The following is a 22,513-nucleotide window of genomic DNA, read 5'->3' on the forward strand; positions in this document are numbered from 1 at the left end:
GAAGAAAAATGAGGCAGAAGGAAAAGGGGGGGGGGGGGAAGGCACTGAAAATAAAAAGAATTTAGAGAAAATAAAGTTATAGAATGTGAATTTCAAAGTGGCTAAGTTGTTAAAGACAGAGGAGAGGAGATGGGAGGCTTTTTTGTTTTTTCCTCAGCCTGTACACCTTGCTCCAGACCAGCACCACCTGGGACAGTGTGACACTACCTGTGAGCCAACCAGTACCTGCCATGGCGTCTGCTCTGAGGGTAAACGGATCTAACCGCGTTAGATGTTTCCCAAAGCACTGATCCATTCGAAAGCACTGCACATTTTTATAGAAGCTATAACGTGAGAGAAGTATCAGAGAGCCTATTGACCTTAGAGTTCTACTCCTCTAAGAAAGGAACATGGGGCACTGGTAGGCAATCATGGCTTTTTATTTTAAAATCTTACAAGCAGCAAATAAAATTCCTTTTATTACTCTTAATTAAGTAGCAAATATTAATGGTTATTTCAAAATTGTGGATGTTTCCCTTTAGTATCCTTTTATAAATGTGATTACTATATCTAGTATAATATAATATATTATATTTGGAAATAATTTTAAATGTATGGAATAAGACCAGCCATCTGGAATAATGACTTTCAGTAACTGGGCCACTGAAGGGAGAAAGAATATTTACTCTGGATTGTCTTAGTATCAATGATTGTTAACCGTGGCAACATATCAGAATCACTTAGGGGTACTTTAAGTAAATGTAAAAATTTCCCCAAAACCCCAGAGATTCTATCGAGTTATCAGGAAAGTCATGATGCATTTTTATGCCCCCCCACCCCCTGCAAAAATGTACTATGACTTTTCTGACCACCCCATAAATTTAGGTGGCCTAGCCCTGGCCTTGGATACATTAGTTTGTTGATACCCAGTTGACTGTTATTTGCAGTATTATGTCCATCAAAACTGTTCCTTCAAATAATTTTCATCAAGATGTCTCACATTGATTTTCCTGCAAATTAAAAAAAAAAAAATGGGGAAGAAAAAGAAAATACAACTAAATCCTGGAGAATGAAGCCTATCTCTGCAGAGCCTCCTACTAGCTTTGTGGAATATTCCAAAGCCAGACGCGTACACACATGGTTTACCACAAGTAAAGGCTAATAAACCTTAGTTTCAGGCCCGTTAGCACTTGAGTAGTACATTGCCCACTTCCGTTCATCTCTAAAGCTACTGAATCTTATGCTGGGCTGAGTGGGTTTTAACCTATATTTCAGAGTGGTTTGGGACAGCAATAAAACAGTGGCACATGCCTAAGAGTGGACCATATGTAAGTGAAATATAATTCTCCTTCAGTTATGATTAGCTAGAAAGACAGATTTCAAGAAAAAACAAATAAAATTAGATAGAAAATACAGCACTGGGTGAGGTATGTAGACAAGATAGACTGCCATAACATCATTCCAATCTATAGAAAAATGTTCCTTCGTTGGGCAGCCTCAAGCCTGGCTGAGCATGACAGAACATACCTAGACCCTTCAATTCTGCCACTCAGGGAAATGACAGAGAGGGGTGGACTCAAATTTTAAGACACCAAACTTCACCCACTATTATGCCTCCTACTCTGCATCACAAAATTAACTGAGAATATATTTTGTTTAAACTTCTATCAAAGATATATTCAAACGAACAATGTTAATTTGTTAGACAGGGTCATAAGATTGTAACCTCTGGAATGACAACTTCATTAATTAGAGTCAAACTTTGAGATAATCTCTCAGTCCAAATATTTAGAGCAGAAACAGGTGATTTAAATCCTGGCTGTTTTATTGGAAGCTGCAAACTCATTAAGCAGAAAACCCACAGGGCCTGGGATACTGGATTTCTGGACTGGCAGGCCTGTCCACTTGCTGTAGTGCCCTCTGTATCCAAGGTAACAAGAGATTTTATAAGGGAAAGAAAGAACCACAGAGAGTATAGTGTATGACAGTCAATACAGAAAACAGAGATGTTTAGTTGAAGGAGATGTACAGAATTGCTGCCCTCATCCGGGTAGCCAAAACAAAATCCAGAAACCAGCTTTCAGTCAGGTAAGCCACACTTTCAACAGGTCTGTATGTTTATTGTAATCTTTTCTTGTCTTGTTCTGCTCATCATTCTACAGTTTGAGAATGTAAGAACCTTCTTAAACATAAATAGGGTGTCCCCTCTAAATAAATTCTAACAGAGTAAGATAAAATTGTTAAAAATACTAGTATCTGATATAAATTTATTCTGAGCTTGGGACAAGGTAAAATGTAACTGACAAAATCTTTGATATCATGAAGAGTGTCTTGTTAACAAGCCCGTCTGACACCCAAGAAATATTACAGAGTAGTTACCCAGACTCTCAGCAGAAAGGTACAGACATTTTTCAGCCCTGAGAAGTCATGAGTTAACCTGCAGAAAATGATAAGCTGTAAGGAATTCATAGTCCAAAAATGAAGTTACTCTCAAAGATTAGGTATGCCTTCATTGCCCTGTACAAACTTAGCCAATTTTGTATTTATCAATTTTATTTTGCATTTTTTTCCACTAATTCTATAAATGCTGTTCTGCAAGTGCTCTTTGAACCAGCTCTCTGTTGTGCTGTTAATTTCTTCATTTTTAAGTTAAATAAAACTCTGGCCTATGCTACTAACTTTTAAGAAATGTGTTCTTAGAACACTAAGAAGACAGTCGCTACTCATTAGATTTTAATGTATTCTTTGACCTATTCCAGGTTTTTGGCAAAATAAAATGACTAAGGGGCTGAGAAGGTAAAATTTATAAAACAAACTAAATAAAATAGTAGATACTAAGCAACTCATATTTAGCTATTTTAATACTTGCAGAGCCACATTTTTTAATTAAATTTGTACCCTAATTTTGCTATAGGAATTTTTTTTTTTTTCCCTTGAGGGAGCATGCAATTGCTAGAGAGACTCAGAGAGAAAAAAAGTGAGAAAGCACCCGCATGGAGAATAGCCATGCCACAATCCCTTCTCCTCTGCTTCTGCTTTCAGGATTTTGGGAATGCACACACGCACACCCGGCATGTTTTCCAAGCCCGAGGTCCAGAAAATGAAGGAGCCTGGTGGGATCTGGATGCCTTAACCACGCCCGGCTGGCCCACCTATGTATTCATTCGGTTCCTTCCTTTCTTTCAGGAAAGAGAGAGAGAGAGAGACAAGCAGGAGGCAGGCACACTCTGCCTCCCAATTCTCCCCGCCAGCCGGGACCACAGGCATGTGCAGGGAGACCTGAAAACAAACGGCAGTTTTTCCTGAGCTGAAACTTGGTGTTTTGGAACAGCACTCTACTGCACTTGGGCCCAAAGTTTTTAAACCACTGTGCTAGTGAAATAAACACAGCACTTGCCCGCAACTCCAGAGTGGAGCCTGTGACTCAGTGTTTACTTCACGCTTCCTAAGTCTATTTAAAACACCCGAGAGCATAACTAAAAGTCACAAAGCTAACCAGCCCTCAGAGCACACACTCATAAGGTCCGATGAGCAGAAACAGAAGTGTAGAGAGCGCAGAGTGTAATCATTCCCCTTCCACCCCTCTGGAACCCCTGCGAGCCCCTTCTAAACCTGGATAGAGTACGAATCCCAGATAAACCTACTCCAAATAGATCGTGTTTTTCTCTCTATTCCCCACAGCCCTTTGGTCGTGTCTCCCTAATTAACCTATCTGATTCGTTCACATATCATCTTTTTGGCTTGACTATTAACTCTGAGGTTCAGATCCAAGCATAAAGCCCAAGGCAAGAATATTTGTGGGAGATACTGAGTAAGGCTGGCTGAACTGAATTTTAATTTTCTTTATAACCAAGTCCTTTAATAAGAAATCGTGTGATTACAAAAATTTGAATTAACATGAGCCTACAACCCAGAAATCAGCTTCCCAACTGTAAGAAGAGCTTGACTGAACCACGTTGAAGAAGAAAATAAGAACAGGTACCTCCTTTGTACTCTTTTTCAGGATTCTTTTCTTTTCTGTAAAAATTCAGTAAAAGCAAAATGTAACCAGGAAGGTGAGTATGTTCTATTAAAATACCAAAGTGCGATGCGAACTTCTCTTATAATATGTAAAAAACATCCCCTCAGCCATTTCCAGACAATAAAGAGCTATTACTGCGTTAAGACGTCAGGAATTTGAGGTTTACCTCTAATATTCACCTCATTCTCACGCAGGTATCAAGAATTAACTTGTGTTGGCGCTTTAGAACGGCAATTAGAGACAGAGCTGGAGAAAGTTAGCATTACAATTTACGTTTGTAAGAATCCCTTCCAGGTCTAAAACATGCCCAAATTGCCAAGTCTCACTCCAGAGATGATAACATATGTGATACCTGAAACCCACATTATTAGCAAATGGCTAATCTGACAAAATTAAAGCAAGGTGCATAATTTAAAGAAGTCTTCAGAGATTCCTTCCCACCCACCCTTTCATTTTACAGATGAGAAAAAATGAGATCCAGAAAATCTAGTGCGTCCAGCCCTACTGGCCATTTAGCGAGGCAAACACAATGAATGCAGTTATCACCGGGTCTTCTGGGTTCACTGAAGTAAAACCAGACATCCTGGAGCTTTGATTTAATGTCAGAATGTCTGACGTATGGATCTGAGAGGGGCACCTCCACTGCAACCTGGATATGGAGACACCTTCTCCGGAATCAGTGCATTCTCACAGGAGGAGAAAGATAGAAATGTGTTCCTTCCTAACCAGCCCTGAGGTTATGTAAATACCTCTTTTGGTTCCAGGATTTATTTCAAAGCCAGGAGCATAAACTGAAGAGGAAAAGAGACCACTTAAGAGACTGATTAAATACACTGGCTTCCACATAGGTACACAGGACCAGCTCTTCCCAGGTGACTGGCCGTTATTACCTGCATCACGGAGGGAGAGGTGCTCCTCGCTCTCTGAGGAGGGAGGAGTGCTGGGCTTGTGTCTCCTTCCTCTGTGCTCCCCTTGCCCACGGTCCCTCCCATACACAGCTTCCTTGCACGGAAGCCCTGCTTTCTGTGGGGACTTGGGTGAAAGCCAGTCTTGGTGCCGAGGCTCTTTATCGTGATTTCGAGTTCGATGGCTACTTTTAGCCTCCTGGTCATCACATTCGGCTCTCAGAAACACCTCACCGCTGATCTTGGGCAGGGCAGGTTTCCGGGGTCTTTCCTGACTAGACCGTTTTCTTTCACGTTGCTCGCTGTGAATTCGGGAATCAGCCGGCACTTTATCCCAGCTAGACGACGGCAGGGATCCCTCTGGTGAGCAATGTTCTTCCATCTCTTCCAAGTTCTCCAGTGGATGTTTTGGTTTCTTTTTCCTCTGTTTCACAGTCTCACCATCAGTCTGGACTCTACAAGACTTTGAGAATCCAGAACCCAATTCCCTGGCCCTCCTTGACCTTGGCTGGTCTGAGTAGAAGTGGAGGGATGTGGGAAATAAAAATGAAGGTTAACTTAATGAGAATAGAAACTCACTGCACAGGGGGGAGTCAGGGCCCAAGTTTAACATCCTCTAAAAATGGAAAAGACTGCTTTTTTAACAAATTAAGAAGAGGGGGTGAACATTTACAGGAATGGTCCATGTAAAATTGAAGAATTCTAGATATGTATCCAAAAAACTAAAATTAAGTGAAATAACTTAAATCTGAAAGAATTAGATCATTACTAGATAAAGTTAACAGAGTACTTTAATATTTGCCAATAACAAAAATCGCAACAATTAAACATTAAATTCAACTTAAAAAAAAAAAAAAACAAATTGAAGCTAGAATAGGGGGAAAGTAGGGTTGAAGGTTTTTTTTTTTTTTTAATTTAAGCTTTGTGATTTCAGTCAGAGGTTTTCAAATATTCTTAATGAAAATGACAATAAAGCTCTATCAGAATGCTGCTTGTTCTTGCTTGGTGAAGGGAAATGATCCACATTTGATATTCCTTTATCTTTCCCCCTCATGTGGCCAAAGCAAACATTCCCAGTCACTTTAGAAAACAGCCCTTCACTACAGTTTGGTCTGGATGAGGACCAAATAGAGGAGAATTTTAAGTGAGTAAATGACTCTGTTATCTTTAATAGTTCCATTCCCAATCCGAGTTGAAATTCAAGAGAGAAAAGAATTTTAAAGGGATGTCATAATAACAAAGAATAAGCTATCACTTCCAAAATATCTTTCAAAAAATTTTATGATACTATATTCTTTGTATAACAACACAGTATGTGGTAAGAATATGAGTGTTCAATTTTAACATAAACCCTCACAAGCAACACTGATGGACGCTTTTGTCTGATCTCACTTAGGCATACACGAACTATGAAAACAGGAAGTGAGTAAAACGTGTACCTTGGAAGAACATACTGATTTCACATTAAATTTTTAAAAATTGTAATTCCATAGAAAGTTGCTAAAATAACAAAAATATGCTCCCTAGTGGAATTTAGTATTTGCTGAATTGCATTTGAAATGGCTACCATAGCTTGATGTGAAACAGAAAAAATTAACGGATTATACATTTTCTTGGCTTTTAGGTATTTTTATTGTTTTTATATTATTAATTTAATAAAGGAATTATATGTAATACTGACCAGGTACTTAAATGATGACCATATCCAGGGAACAAAGGTTTATTGTGTTAATACCAATGTGCCCACAGAGAATTGCACGAGTGAAGTCCACCTTTAGGCCCAAAAAAGACAAGAAGCGTTTTGTTTCTGACATATATTTGTGAGTTAAGATTGCTTTTGTGTTTTTATTTTATTTTCAAATAAAATAAAATAAATCTTCTAAATAGCCAAGAAATAATGATAATTTTACTTTAAGGAAATACAATGCAAAATATTACTACAGAGCTATCACTAAAGTTTCAGAGTTGTCTGGGAAAAAAGACTTATTCTTTAGTTTGCCTGTTGTAATATCTTTTAAATATGGTAGGGGAAAAAAAGACGATGGTGGAAAATCAGTTTAATCCTTTAAACTCCCTTCCATTTGAAGTTTGAGATTTGTGCACTCCTTGAGACCAAGTTATTTGGCAAATATAATTAACTTCCTCACTGCCAATACATATGCAAATATATATATACACACACACATATAAACATATATATATATGTATGCATATTTCATGTGTGCCTCCATGTTTGTCTTTCAAATAAGATAATTTATAGATAAACAAAATATTACATTGCACTCTTATAACATTGATATATGTATAAGCAACTGTACCTGAAAATTTGTAAGTCCTTCATCAAAATTAATTGTTTGATCTCAACATTCATGTGAAGGATATATTTTCAGAATCCCCATTTTATGGATGAGGAAAAAAAGAATCAGAGTAATTACAGTAAGTAACTTCTTTATAATTATAATTATTCTAAGGGAAAGAAGTTTAACCATGGTCATATAACTCTAAAGACCACGACCTAAAAAAGAAAATCTCTAATAAGACAATACAAGTAAATAGTTTTGAAAGAAAAACATGGACTCATGAAAGAGTAATGTATGTCATTTCACAGTTGATATATATTCGTTGTTTTGGATCATTTCAAACTTGTAGAGAATCTATATATGATTTTTAAGAGAGAAATTTATTAAAGTTTAAGAGAAATAAAAGCTGAAAAAAATAGCACTTCTGTAATGATAAACTGATTATGTAGCGCAAAAGTCCAATCACACAGATAAAGAAGAACACATAAAGAAGATCCCAGATGTGTTGGAAAAGGAACACTGCAAAAAACGTAAGGACTGCTTTGTAAAATATAAACTGAATTGTAACACAGTTTCAGTAGACTCCAACTAGGTTGAGCTCAGAGGTATATAAATTGAGGACTACATGTTCAGAGATTTCAAAAAGTTCATGACAAATGGAAATTAGAGTGTGAGTTTATTTTAGCACAGCAAGATTTAGAAATCCATGCATGGGTGTTTTCAAAATATACATTGTCCATGAACATATTTGAAGCCTTCCTCATATAATTTTCTGGCAAAACAGCTGATGCAAAACAAATTCCAGTGTTCACACGCTCATGTTCAGTAGCTCACTATTGCTCATACTCCCTCACCACCACCACTCAAAAACAAGAACATGTGCCAGTTTCTACAAGTTTACAAAAAGTAATTAAAATAAATACATATTTTTTTTAACTTTTAAGTGTCTCTGAAAAATCACAGAGTAGAAAACACCAGAGTTTTCTACTCTGATCAAAACAAATAGGTTTGAATCTCAATTCTAGTTAGTACAAGTGACTTTTATAGAAGAAAGCTCAAATTAATTTTTTAGCATACTTGATTACTTGCCATCCTAATGTTTATTATAAGCCAAAAATTTTAAAATAGTTGCTTTTATTTACAGTGAGCATGCCTCCAGAGAAGAATTGAAGATAAAAGCAAGTGAAAAACACCAGACAACATTATAGAAATTTTAATTGAAGCTCAAGAGTAACTCTTTACCCTTTGGTATACAGTATAGCATGATACAGTAATAATTTTTCTGTTTAAATGATACCATATATATTATTTCATCAGAAAAAAAAAACAGCATAAGAAAAATGGCTATCAAAAAAGAGCTGAACATTTTACATACAGAGAAAAAACACACCAAGCAGTAGATAGAGAATCAACCTACTTACTGAACAGGCCAAAGAGGTGAGCTCTTCAGGTTACAGTAAATTTAGAACAAATAATGTAACTGAGCCAGCTTATTCTCAAACTACAATAATCCTACATCTACACGCGCATTCTCTTCATTCTATTTATCAATGACAAACGCATCTTACCTTTCATAAAGGCATTATAGAAAAGCAGCTGATAATTGGTTTGCAAAGCCTTTTGGGATCACTGACCTTAAAATCTTTATTCTCTACAAGCTGCCTTTAGGTTTTGTTCTGTTGTTATCCTAAGAATAATCTCCAAGCTCACTTCAATAAAAACTGACTCTTGAAACTACAGGAAATGTCTTTCCTTTGAAAGACTGAAGGATTCTTGCAAATACTCATTTCCCAACACACGTTTAAGATAAAGAGTCACCATCACCACAACTACCAGCACCGCCACCACAATGCAAAAGTAGGCACCAGATAAGCAGAACTCAAGGGATTCTCAGAAATTATTCAGCATGGTATCGGATAGCAAAGAGAGAATCAAAAGCACAAAAAAGTGAACTGTGAACGTTAAAATTTAATATTGTCATCACCGGCTAAACTATTGGACCAAGTTTAAAAGACGAGAAAGCATGTAAAGTTTTGTCTGTTACCCCTAACTGATGCATAGTGTGCCTTCTTTATTCATACCACCTGGCTGCTTCCAACAGTACTGTCCAGACTTTCTTGAGAAAGGTTAAATCCAGAGACTCATCAGCTATTTCCCACACCCCACTGTATGTGCTTAGAATGCAACACAGTGTTCCAAGTGGCCACAGTGCAAAAGAATGTGTGCCAAGTTTGACAACAACATATTCAAGTATTAACAGTCATAGACATGTCTCTGGTTGCTCAACTAAGGAATAGATGTATTCATAGGATTCAAATAGAATGCTGCCATGAATCTAAATGTACCCAGTACCTGGGGATAAGAGAAACATTCCTAAGTCCCCAAGGTTACTTTACAAACATAATTAAAGGGGCATTTTATGGGTGAGTCTAAGGAGATTAGGTCATTATGTAGGCATTGTTACCTCCATCTTCATAATAGTAACTATCTCCATAAGCATTCGTTCCAGAGAACTCTGGAATGTGTTTCTTTCGCTTTTTCTCTTCTTGTAACTCCTTTTCTTGCAAAAGGCGAGCTATGTCCTGCAAAGACAAGAGTAAATGGAAATAAACATTACAACAGAAAAAAACAAACTCCATACAATGGAGTCAGATACTCCACTGCCAAGCTTTCATGGGCTCTGTCCATGCAGTACAAATGCCAACAATGACCACACAGTAGGGAGCGGCACATGCTCAAGATGAGTGAGGCAGGCTTTCTAAAAGGAGAAATTTAATGTAACTCAAAGGGTAAGATTTGAACTGTAGTCAGTCATGTGGGATCTGACTCCCCATGCACAGGTCTTAACCACTGTGCTACAGGGCCAGCTCTGATCAGATTATTAAAGGTTGCTACAAATATGGCAGCAATACTCACTGGTAAAAATGGTAATAACAATCATATGCAGTTTGAGATATTTCCTCTTTATATTCATGAGAAATATGAGAAATGCTTAGATGAAAATAATACAAATTTGAAGCAAGAATTACTACTCTTCCTCTTGAAAATTTCTGAATAATTTCAAAGAATACACTAAGACTGAAAGCTCATATGGGGTCCAGCAGGTGGCAGAGTAGTTAAAGAGCTGGTCTCCCATGTGGTTAACCACAGTTCAAGTCCCAGATCTGGTGGCTTGAAACTCAAGCCAGGTGTATTTGTACGTGTGTCTGAAACCGCAAGAGGAGAATGAAGGAGAAGGGATTGTAGCATGGCTATCTCCCTAAGGGAGGGAGTGATTTCTTGCTTTGTGTCTCTCTCTGCCTCTCTGGCAAGTGCATGCACCCTTCTAGCGAAAATCTTTCAAAAAAAAATTCATAGAAGAGAATCAGAATTTTTCATGTCTATTCAGAAACAAGTTGATTCTTAGACTAGGTGAATTAGCCATAATTATCCATATTTTCACCTTTTTTTTTTTTAAATCAAAATAGCCTTAATAATCTAATCTTTTTTAGGAACCAGTAGTTGGTGTAATGGCTATGTTGCTGGACTCCCATGTAATCGACCGTGGTCTGAGTCCTGGACCTGGTGGCTTAAACTCACGCAGGGTTCGTGTGCATGGGTGCCCAACATCCTGAGAGGAGAATGGAGGAGAAGGGACTGAGACATGGCCACCGCCCTTGGTGAATGATTTCTCACTTTCTGTCTCTCTGTCTCTGTCTTTCTGGCAAGCGCACACGCCCTATAGCAAAATCATTCCAAAAAAATAAATAAATAAAATTTCTCATATTCTATTACACAAATGCTGATTCAAACCTAAAATATATAATTAATACACTGTTTTTAACTGATTTACAAACAATACACATACACGTGATATACAGATGTGTGTCACATAACAATGTTTTAGTCTACAACAGACCACATGTACAATGACGGTCCCACAGAAAATACAGGCTATGCTATATATTATAGATTAAGAGTGTAGTAGAATTTTGGATTGTATAAATATGCTCTATGATGTTTGCAAAATGACAAAATCATCTAACTACACATTTCTCTGAATGTATCCCTATCATTAAGCAAAGCACAACTAAGTAGTCTTATTTTGATAAATAAGCTTGTAAAAACCCATGCCATTGTGTCAGACTCCTGAGCAGGAGGCACTCACAAAACACTGCGACTAAGAATGAGAGGAAAAGGACAGTTTCACTGAAGACAATTGTACTTTCTTTGAAATCCCTACTGGGTTAGAATATGTTAAATGCTAGTTAATAAAACAGTTTACCAATCTAAATAGAATGGTTTTCTTTCTTTCTGTTTTCTTTTTTTGGGGAGGCAGAGGAGGGACCGTTATTTGTCATTTCTATATTTTTAACTTAAAAATTTCAAGCGTAGAACTATTAATTTCTAATTCTTTGATAGGAAAACTATCCCCTAGGGGCCTGACAGGTGGTCTGGTGGTCAATGCACTGGACTCTCAAGTGGCCAACCATGGTTCAAGTCCCAAACCTGGTGGTTTGCTTTCTCACTCTTCCCTCTCTTTTGCTCTCTCCCATTCTCTTCAGTCCAATCAAATGATAATAATAATAAAGAGTGAATGAAATAAATAATTCTAGAGGAAAAAATGAAAAGAAAGAAAGAAAAACTGTTCCCTAAAACCAGAAAGTTAGAAGGTTTCTCTTTTGCTTTCCAGTTCATGCTAAAGATGATTTAAAGAGACAGTGGGGAAGAAATGGTAACTACCAATGTGAATTTCTCCGGTCTTCAAATTTTATCTATATAATAAAAAATTTGGAATGTTCAATCATAAAGTCAAATGTCTTTGACTCTTACATGGATCATTTTAATAAATCTGTGAGTGTTTACCAGATGCCAGTCATTTTCCCAGATTCATTACCTTCGATGTCTTACACAGTGATATATTTACCAGCTAGGAAAAGAAAAAGGGGTGGGACAGATAGCTTCTTCCCCAAACACTATTTTATTAGTCATAGTAGAACTTCCCAAATTCCTATACTATTTACTGTAGAAGGAAAAAAATGTAAACACATCATTTTTATTAAGCATCCACAACTACATTTTTCTGTCATTTTCCTTACTAGAAACAAAAAAAAATCCCCTTTGTGAGGGAAAAATAAAAACATACACAGGGAAATAATCAGCCTCCAATTGCAGCAGAAATTATGAAGCTACCTTCCAAGGACTTTATAACTGCTTTCCTGCGACTGAATTTAGTCCTAACTAATAAACAGTAAAAGCCACTCTTTCAAAAAATTTCCAACGTGAAGAACCAAAAAGTATGCCCTTCTTTTACAATGTATTAGTCAAAGGAAGTGCTTTTAATTCAGTAAAAATACAGTAATCATGATGTGCCATGACTTTAAGACCCCAATCCTTTTGCTCTTCTAAACTCTCAGCTGTTACAGGGCATGTGTGCTCACCAGAAGGCAGAGACAGAGAGACAGAAAGTGAGAAATCACTACCCCCCCCCACCCCGGGGGATGGCCATGCCGCAATCCCTTCTCCTCCATTCTCCTCTCAGGATCTTGGGCACGCACGCACACGGGCCCGGTGTGAGTTTAAGCCATCGGGTCCGGGACTCAAACCCAGTCGACTACATAGGCATCCAGTGACACAGCCATTACACCAACTGCTGGTCCCTCTCAGCTCTTTTTGAGTAAGATTCCTTCCATCTAGATGAGAAGAAAGGATTTGCCAGGCTCCAGAAAGGAAAGGATAAAAGATACAATGGAAAACTGCCACTATATTATAATAGAGGTTTAAACAATCAGTTCTCTTCCCTATTCTTCCACAGTTCTATTCAGTGCGTTTGTTTTATTTTCCCCTAAACAAAGTAAAGATGGCAATTATTAGTCACAGTCCTTTGATACGGCTAACCTAGAACATGATCCTTGGCTTTCTTCCTGTTAAACGCTAGTCTAGAATAGCATTTCCTAAGCTCTTTTCCTCAGGGTACCAGTCACCAAATATTCTCCAAAATAAAAGCACACTCAAAAGAAAGCATGTAACATATCTAATTTCTTGAAATGCACAGCCATATATTATAAAACACTGATTAAAAAGAAACCTGTTATCATTCTGAAAATTAAGATTTATACAGTTAGTAGTATTCTACATAATATAACCTGGAAAAGTAAATCTAAAAGAATTTGTTAGCTTTTTTTTTTCCCCACAAAGAGATTTTTGTTATAGGGTGCATGCATTCACCAGAGACAGACAGCGACAGAGAGAGGGAGTGAGAAATCATCCCCCAGCAGGATGCCACACCGCAATCCCTTTTCCATTCTCCTCTAGGGATTATGGACATGCATGTACACGCACCCGGCATGAGTTTCAATCCAGCAGGTCTGGGACTCAAACCACAATCAACCATGTGGCAGTCCAGCACCTTAACCACTAAGCCACCTGCTGGCCCCTCGTTAACCCTTTTAAAGACATTTTCAATTACTTTTTAATGAAATACATAGAATTACTTTTGGCTAATATGTAGAAATAGCCCTGTCACACAGATGACTTTCTAGTGTAAATACACTGGACTCGGCATTTACTGTTGTATCTCCCCTCCCCATTTTCTTTAATTCGAGCTCATACTACTAGAAAATTTGAAACTATAATATAAAAAAAGGCACAGATATGGTTCTACAGAATGTTAGAGGGAAGTCATTTTAATGAAAACATCAATTTATTTACTGACTTCAATGGGCCAAACACTACTAGGGACCAGTAGAAAATCAGGATATAGGATCTTTAAAGTTCTTATCTATTAAGTATTATAAGCAAAACCATTGGCATAATGTAAGATATGTAAAGTTGAGTGCTCTTAGGCATTAATGTAAACAAGGTGCAGTGGACCCACAAGGAGCCTGGCACATCTTTTCCAAGTAGATGACAAATTACTGGAAAAAAGGTGTTGCATTACTTAGGGTCTTCTTATGGTTTATAGCAAGATTACGTCTCCCTTAAAGTTTTCATTACTATTTTACAATGATGGTGGATTTCAAGAAAAGGAATTCTTGAATTTAAAAACAAAAAGAGATGACAAATGACTGTCTAAAAAGATCGGATTGCTGAACTTTTATTAACTAGCAATTACATATTAAATTCCAACTCAGTAGGAATCTCAAAGAAGGTAAAATCCCACACAAGTATTATTCTATAAAACCAGGAAAATAGGAAAATGTCCATTTTATGAATGTAAAAACATCAATGTAACCAGAATAAGCTGAGAGAGAGAGAAAAAGAATCTTTTGAAGCAAAGTCTTCTCTCTCACCTCCCTTTCTGGATATATAATTATTTTTAAGGTTCCAAAACACAGGAAATTTTTTAATAGCTAAAACACATTGCTATTAGAGCTATTATCTAAATATTACAAAATTATATAGATATTCTTTAAGAATATGAAATTTTAATCACCTTAAGAATGCTATGAAAATGTACTATGGTTCACATTACATTCTTTTTAAATGTAAATTGGTTACTAAGTTTACCCTTGAATGGTTCATATTATAACTGGCATCAAATTAGTGGATCAGTGCCAATAACTTTTCAGGACACGTTTGGCCATGCTAATGTTTACTTAAGCAAAAGGAAAATAAAAAAAAAAAAAGGTTTTCCCTAAGTAGTTGCACATACACATAAAATTTGGACCTAGGGTCAAATGCATACATATATATATATCTACAGGTAGTCACATAGAGACACACATGCACACACACAGACACACACAGACACACACACACTTTAAGAATAACTAAGTTAAATGAACTAAATAGACATTCTGTGGCTTTATTAACCCACATTAACAAATGCTTATTCTGTGACTAAAGACAAAGGTCCCAATGGAATTAATCCACTTTATTAATCACAAACTTAGGGAGACCAGTATACCCAAGTGCTACAAAGCTCCTGCATTAGAATGCCTGGAGAGAAAAGCAAGTACCATTTAAGACATTATATAAAAGTGTCATATTTTAATGTTGTTTTTTAGGAAGAGAAAAAGAAATAGAAAAAAAGCAACAGGAGAAAGAGAGAAAAAGGAAAATAGGAGGACTAAAGGAGGGAAACAAGACAGCCCACGATGCCGGGAAGATTAAAAAAAAATCTATTTTTTTAATTTTTTCACTTTTCCACATCTATCTTCTTGAATAAAATGCTACTTTCTTACATCTGTGCTTTGTAAACAAGCACAGTAAAATTATACTGTAACAAAGCTGGAGATGCTAATTCACCCACTCATAGTTGTATTACTCCACTACTTCACACATGAAATACTATTCAGAAAAAATTTCCACCTAAGAAAAATGGGGCTTTCGTCTCTTCCTCTGATTATTTTGAGGGAGGAAGGGGTTATAAACTACTCAAAAGAGTTGACCTCCAAAAATCTCTTAAAAAACATCTGGGTAAAAGTCCAGAAAGGAATTTTCCACTGCTCTCCTACTGAGTAAGAAGTTATTAACTACAGGGAAGTAGAAGAACACATTTGGAAAAACAAAACAAAACGAAACAAAAGTAGGACAGTTCATGACTAACGGGCAATGCTTTTTCCAAAATTGGCCCGCATAAGAATTAGCACTGTTGTCTCAGTCTTGGTCTCGCCAGCCTTCAAGGCGCCATTTCCAATGGACTAAATAAAAAGCATTATCACACATCCTTCAGAGACAAGCCTCACAATGCAGATTTTGTTCATTTATTATTACAGTATACTAGTCAGCTGAAAGCCACATTTTCCTAGGATAAAAGAACTTCTTGGTAAAGTAGCCATCTTCGAATCTAAAGCTTAAGTTGAAAAGTATCTGAAAGAAGTTGTTAAAGACTAGTGTAATCCAGTCACTAAACCTCCACAACTGAATTTCTCTAGCTTTTCCACTCTACTGGGAGAGGAAGAATATTCCAGTAGGTCAACAGTAGAGAAGGGCAAGTTCATGGGAGGCTGCATGGGCAGAAAAATGCTTAAAGACCCCTCAAATCCCACTCACTGGAACACACTTAAGCTTGTCTTCATTTTCTCCTTCCTAATTTAGCACATATCTCTCTATAGGAGACATTACGGTTGTTTTAAGGGCAGAACTGTGGGAAAAACATTTGGCAAGAATATAGAAAGGAATGAGCAATCATTAACATAGTACAGTACATACCAGAGGCTTCCTACATAAGATCTCATGGAACCCTCTCAACAGCCCATTAAGACATGTGCAACATTCATGACTAGTCCATTTAAAAACTCAAGGTTCTATATGGTGAAGGGAGGTGCTGAAATCACTCTGCTAAAAATTAAAGAGCTAAAATTCAAATCTAAGCTAGACTAACTCCAAAGCCCATATGTTTCTGTTGTGCCACAGCGTATCTGAGTCAGAAGCAGTCAGTCAGGGATCCTGAATTATACAGACACTTTTCTGGCAGCTTATAACTTGAGATCAAAAATTTCCTTCTTTAACTTAACTTTTCTTCACCCCGAAAGGGGAGTTAATCGCTACAACACTTAATTTATACAGTATTACCATGAAATTACTTACTGTGGTTATTATGTAAGTCATATAGGCCTAAATATAAAGTGTTTCTATTTCTTCTTCTATCCTGTTTTTTCCCCAAAGAAGGGGGGAAAAAATGGGATACCAAGTAGCATTTATAAGAAGCCAACTTTCATTACTGTTATTTTTAAAATAGACGCTTTCCTGTCTACAAAATATAATTGCTTCTTTCAGTTCCCAGTTCATGACCAAAGCAAAGTCTTTAAGACCTGACACATCCTGTAATAAGAAAGAGCCTCTTGTGTTGATAACAGGAAGAATATAAAATAATCATTCTTGCAGTTTTGATAGCACATAGCCACAGTTTTTTCTTAAATACCAGGTGTCTCATACTCACTGGTATCGAAAAAAGAAGTCTTACAGAAACAAAGATGGCTCAGTGGAAGCAGTACTGTATGTAGGCTAGCCTACTGATAACCCTATCACGGTATGTCCAACACAGTCCCAGTTTATATAATTATTAATAATGACCCTTTAGCCCTCAAAAATGTTTATAGGTATTTAGCAAACTGCATGGTCACTGTACTATTAAAAACAATAAGTCATCTTCTTCTCTATTCTAATTCAAAACGGAAGCTAGTAATAGTATAATAGGTATGAAAGAAAGATGACATAGACTTGATGTACACTGGTAAGAATTTTTTACAGGAAGTGCTAAAAATATAACATAAAAGAGTTCACACATGGCGCCCGTGGAAGCATGTTGTTTCTCCTGTCTCTGCTGCCTGGACCAGTTCCACAACCACCATGAAGCGGCCAAAATTAAAGAAAACAAGTAAGCGCATGACCTGCCATAAGCAGTATAAGATCCAAAAAAAGATTTGAGAGCACCATCGAAAATTGAGGAAGGAAGCTAAAAAATGGGGTCATAAGAAGCCTAAGAAAGACCCAGGAGTTCCAAATTGTGCTCCCTTTAAGGAGGCTCTTCTTCGGGAAGCTGAGCTGAGAAAACAGTGACTTGAAGAACTCAAACAGCAGCAGAAACTGAACAGGCAGAAGGAACAAGAAAAGAAAAGAAAAGTTGAAGCTAACCCTGATGTTAAGCCATCCGATGTGGAACCTGTGAAGGAGGAATCCAGGCAGTGCAACACTAAGAACAGAACCAAGTCTGTTAAACAGAGCCCAAAGAAGTTATATATTGTCAGGAACTGAAAAAGATGACTGAAGCCTCAGATGTCTTGTTAGAGGTACTGGATGCCAGAGAGCCTCTCGGTTGCAGATGTCCTCAGGTAGAAGAAGCTATTGTCCAGAGTGGACAGAAAAAGTTCGTACTTGTATTAAATAAATAAGATCTGGTACCAAGAGAGAATTTGGAGAGCTGGCTAAATTATTTGAAGAAATAATTGCCAACAGTGGTATTCAGAGCTTCGACACATCAGAAGGACAAAAGGAGTATAACCAAGGTAAAGAAGAAGGCTGCTCCATTCAAGAGTGAAGTCTGCTTTGGAAAACAAGGACTTTGGAAACTTCTATGAGGTTTTCAGGAGACATCTGGCACATCTATTTGGTTGGAGTAATTGGTTTCCAAATGTGGGCAAAAGCAGCAGCATCAATAGCTTAAAACAAAAAAGCATATGCAACGTTGGTGTATCCATGGGACTTACAAGGAGCATGCAGGTTGTCCCCTTGGACAAACAGATTACAGTCATAGACAGTCCATGCCTCATTGTCTCTCCACTTAACTCCTCCGCTGCACTTGATCTACAAAGTCCAGCAAGCACTGAAGCACTAAGGCCAGTAGAGGCTGCCAGTGCCATCCTATCCCAGACTGACACTCGACAGGTAGTACTGAAATACAATGGCCCAGACTGTAAGAATTCACTGGAGTTTCTCACTATGCTTTGCTCAGAGAAGAGGTCTGCATCAAAAAGGGGGAAGCCCAAGTGTTGAACATGCTGCTAAACTGCTATGATCTGAGTGGACAGGTGCCTCTTTAGGTTACTGTTGCCATGTCCCTACATCCTGGACTCCTCCTCCACATCTTAATGAGAGTATCAAGGCAGACATGAAATGGGGATTTAATCTGAAAGAACTACAAAACACCCCACACAGCAAACAAGCCATCAGGGGTCCTCGTTTAGCCAATAGCATCCTTTTCCAGTCCCTGGGTCTGACAAACGGGGTAACGGAAGAAAAGGATATACCTGAAGGATTGCCAAAACAAAAACAGAAGAAACAGGAGGAAAAGGAGGAGGATGAAGACATGGACAGTGACCAGGAAAGTGTGGATGCAGAAGTGGACGAAAGGGCTTCAAACACATCCCCTGCAGAAGAGATGTGGGTGGCACAACCTGAAGAGTCCGTACCAGGTAACGGGTCTGCAGGATCTTTTACCTTGGATAAAGTGACTGAAGAGGATGATGTTTATGACTTTAGTACAGGTTATGAGTAACACAACCTTGTCCACTTATAAAGGGTTTTCTTTAACATTTTAAACAGACTGCTACTGTTAAACTGTTCTATGTGTATAACATTAATTGTTAAGGTATGATATAAGCTATGTGAATTCTGTAAATACATATCCATGGTGTCATTAAAACAGGCAATTTAAAAAATATATAACATAAAAGAAAATGATAGTTAAATTCAAATTTTCTCACAAAACAAACATTATTGCAAAATTCAACTCCTTTCACCTTTACATATCATACAATTTAAAAACAGAATCACACAAAATAGCTCTTTGAGCTAACAGAGCATAGGAAAATGAAACCATTAAGAAACAGAGACAGTGAGAGCAATGCCAGCTCCTGGCCTCTCTCCAGGACTACTCCCTGGCTCTTATTCAGGCTATACCTGAAGTCCGATCCTCTAAAACTGCAAGAATAAGTCAAGGACATATACCTTGCAGTAAGCTACATAAGACTGCTCCCTGAAAATTCATCTCTACTCAGAACCTCAGAATGTGACTTTATTTGGAAACACAGTCTTTGCTGTCGTAATTAGTGAAACTGAGGTCCTACTGGATTAGAATGAGTCCTCAATTGAATGACTAGTGTCCACATAAGAAGACCAGAGGTCACAACTCATAGGGAAGAAGACCATGTGATCAATGGAGGCAGAGACTGAAGTGATGTAGCTACAAGCTACAATGGAATGCCACTGAACCCCAGAGGTCACGGGAGTTGGGCAGAGGAAAGGAAAGGTCCTTTCCAGAAGGTAGGATGACCTTGCCAACACCTAGTTCTTACATTCTCGCCTCCAGGACAGAGAGACAATAAATTTCCATTGTGTTAACAGATTACCACAGTCCCAGCAAACTAATTCACATCTTATGTCCGATGATCCATAGAATCTCTCAAGATTTCACAACTTGGGCAACTGTGATCAAGGGCACTGTGGCCTGCACAGGACAATAGCTGAACTACTGAACCCCAAAGGAGGAAAATTCTGCAGCCGTTAACATGGAATGTGTCCGTGCCAGAGCTGAGCACCCTTCCTCCGAGGGCAGAGGGGCATTAAGTAAGCTGTACCTCATCCTTCTTCTCCTGAATGCGTCGTCGCTCTGCCTCAATAGCCAGTTTCTCTTGAATTTCCTGAGCAATTTCACAGTCTTGTTGTTCTCTAAAAAACAAAGTGAAAGCAACATGGATAAAGAAAATAACTAGTAATTTTTCTCAATAAGCAAAATTTTATTTACAATTTATTGATTATACACTATGAATCCTCACAATATGATGCAAATATGCTGGTACTGTCATATGTTCCAGATAAGAAACATGAGGCCCAGAGAAATCAAATTATTTCCCCATCACAAAGAAAGTAAGTGGCACAAATGGAATCTGATCCCGAGACACCACAATGGAGTGCCCGATGCTTCTTCCACACTATTGTATCAGTTCAACCCCACTGAGGCCACTCTGCAGAAAGAGGCATATTTTCTCGAGATTCTGCAAAGGTGATATAGCCTACGGAATTAATGTCTAGAAATACCCCACTAGAGACACACTGAAAAAGTCTGGGTCAAACTCACTAAGATGTCAATCATAGTACGGTCATCTAGAAAAGACAGTATGACTTTGAAATGATTTTTTCCAATGTTTTATTTACATGTGTGTGTATGTGTGTGTGTATATATATATATATATATGTTTTTCTGTTTCAACAATGAATGATTGAAAAAAAAGAAAAAAACTAGGTTTACAAAAGAAAAGAAAAAAGTGTGTACTACCCAGCTTTGGTCTTCAATAAGTAGAAGATTCTGGCTGATGTCACAGAAAACAAGAAAATGAAATGGTGTAATACTGACATTACCAGAGACTTTTGTCTTTTGTTCTACTAGTTACTTGCTTTCGATATTCATGGACTTAGTGAAAACTTCAACAATACCAACTATGAGCCAGACACTATGCTCAACACTGAGGACAAAAAAACGTGTAAATCTCATCTTGTATTCCAAAGCTCACAAAACACTCTGGTAAGAGAAACAAGAGAAACCATTTGGGTGGAAGACATCTTTTAAAACATCTTAATAACAGCAGTTACACAAAAAAATGGAGCTTGGTTCTCTCAGAAATGGCTATGAAAGTTGCTCCCAGGGACAAGTGTACTCTGGTTTCCAAACCAAAAACTCAGTGATCAGCATAAAACTCTAGAATGTAATAGCTCCAGAGAGTCAGCCTTTTCCACAAAGCTGTTAATTTCAGGAAGATGAGTAAAAGGGGCTGGGTGGTGGCTCAGTGGTAACACAACCAGACGCACATGAGAGTGGGCCTGGGCTCATACCCTGGTAGCTCTCTGAGCACACCAGATGGTCACGGATATGCCCATGATCCCGGCTGGCTGGGACTGAGGGTGGATGACGGCATGAAGACTGTTGGAGGTGCCTGTCTCAGTTTGTGTTTGTCTTTCTCATAAGAGAGAGGGAAAATCTTAAAAAAGAAAGATAAACAATAACGTGGCTGGAGCTGACTATAAAGTTGTGATGGCACGGAGAGTAAGGCACCGCTGCGAGATGCTCAAGCCATGTGAGACCTCTGCTTCAGACCCAGGTCAGCCTGAACACACCAGGTATGCCCTGGGCACACCCACGAGCCTGGCTGGCTAGAAACATAAAGTACTCATTAATTTTCAATCTTGGTGATACATTCCATGTTTAATGGCAACTTTTTGAAATTTAAAAAAAGATGAGGGAAGAGAACAGCCTCCTAACTTTTCTGGAGGAATTTAAACCCAAATATTTCAAGCTAACAAAACTGAGAGAATAAAAATTATTCTCATTTGTGTAACGTAACAGTTGTTCTGAACAAGTTTGGAAACAGATATAGATGAGAGCAGATTTGTGTGCATACACACATACATGTGTCCTAGTATGTATGCACACACATGGCAGAAAGAAAACAAGAAAACAGAAGACAGAGAGCACAAGCCAGAAATAACAAAACATTTTTAAAGGTCAGGAGGAAGATCACTGGACAAGAAGTCTGCAGATCTGACTTCTAGCCTTCCTCTAATATGGATAACTGCAGATCACGCTCTCTCTTGCTATTTTATGAGCGATAAGATTCCTCACTTAATTACTTCATATGAAATATCTAATACTCTGGTATTCTTATACACAGAAACCGAAGAAATGAAAATAAACAAAAATTTGTTCAGCTACTCATGGTCACAAACATTACCATTGTGTCATTAATACAAAGTTAAAAGAAAAATGAATAAGCTTCAATAATTAATCTTAAACGTCAGACTTATATTAGAGTAGTAAGAATAAGGATCAGATTTTTTTAATCAATTAAAATAATGCTGGGGTCAGCCCTGTAGTCTAGTGGTTAAGGGAG

The 22,513-nt window shown here is 37.8% G+C and overlaps 1 protein-coding gene and 1 pseudogene across 1 annotated transcript in view; one reads left to right on the top strand and one right to left on the bottom strand.

Moving 5' to 3' along the window:
• Window positions 1-22,513, bottom strand: part of CCDC50 (coiled-coil domain containing 50) — a gene marked incomplete at its 5' end in the record, with an annotated part of 79,056 nt that overhangs the window by 17,915 nt on the left and 38,628 nt on the right. The window contains 3 exons of the mRNA XM_006156808.3: window positions 4,891-5,418; window positions 9,670-9,787; window positions 20,207-20,297. Of these exons, the coding sequence (XP_006156870.1) occupies window positions 4,891-5,418; window positions 9,670-9,787; window positions 20,207-20,297 (737 nt within the window). The remainder of the gene's footprint in view (window positions 1-4,890; window positions 5,419-9,669; window positions 9,788-20,206; window positions 20,298-22,513) is intronic.
• LOC102486078 (guanine nucleotide-binding protein-like 3 pseudogene) lies at window positions 17,481-19,125 on the top strand (annotated as a pseudogene).

Source organism: Tupaia chinensis, unplaced genomic scaffold (genome assembly GCF_000334495.1).
Source record: "Tupaia chinensis unplaced genomic scaffold, TupChi_1.0 Scaffold000515_1, whole genome shotgun sequence".
Lineage (NCBI taxonomy): Eukaryota > Metazoa > Chordata > Mammalia > Scandentia > Tupaiidae > Tupaia > Tupaia belangeri.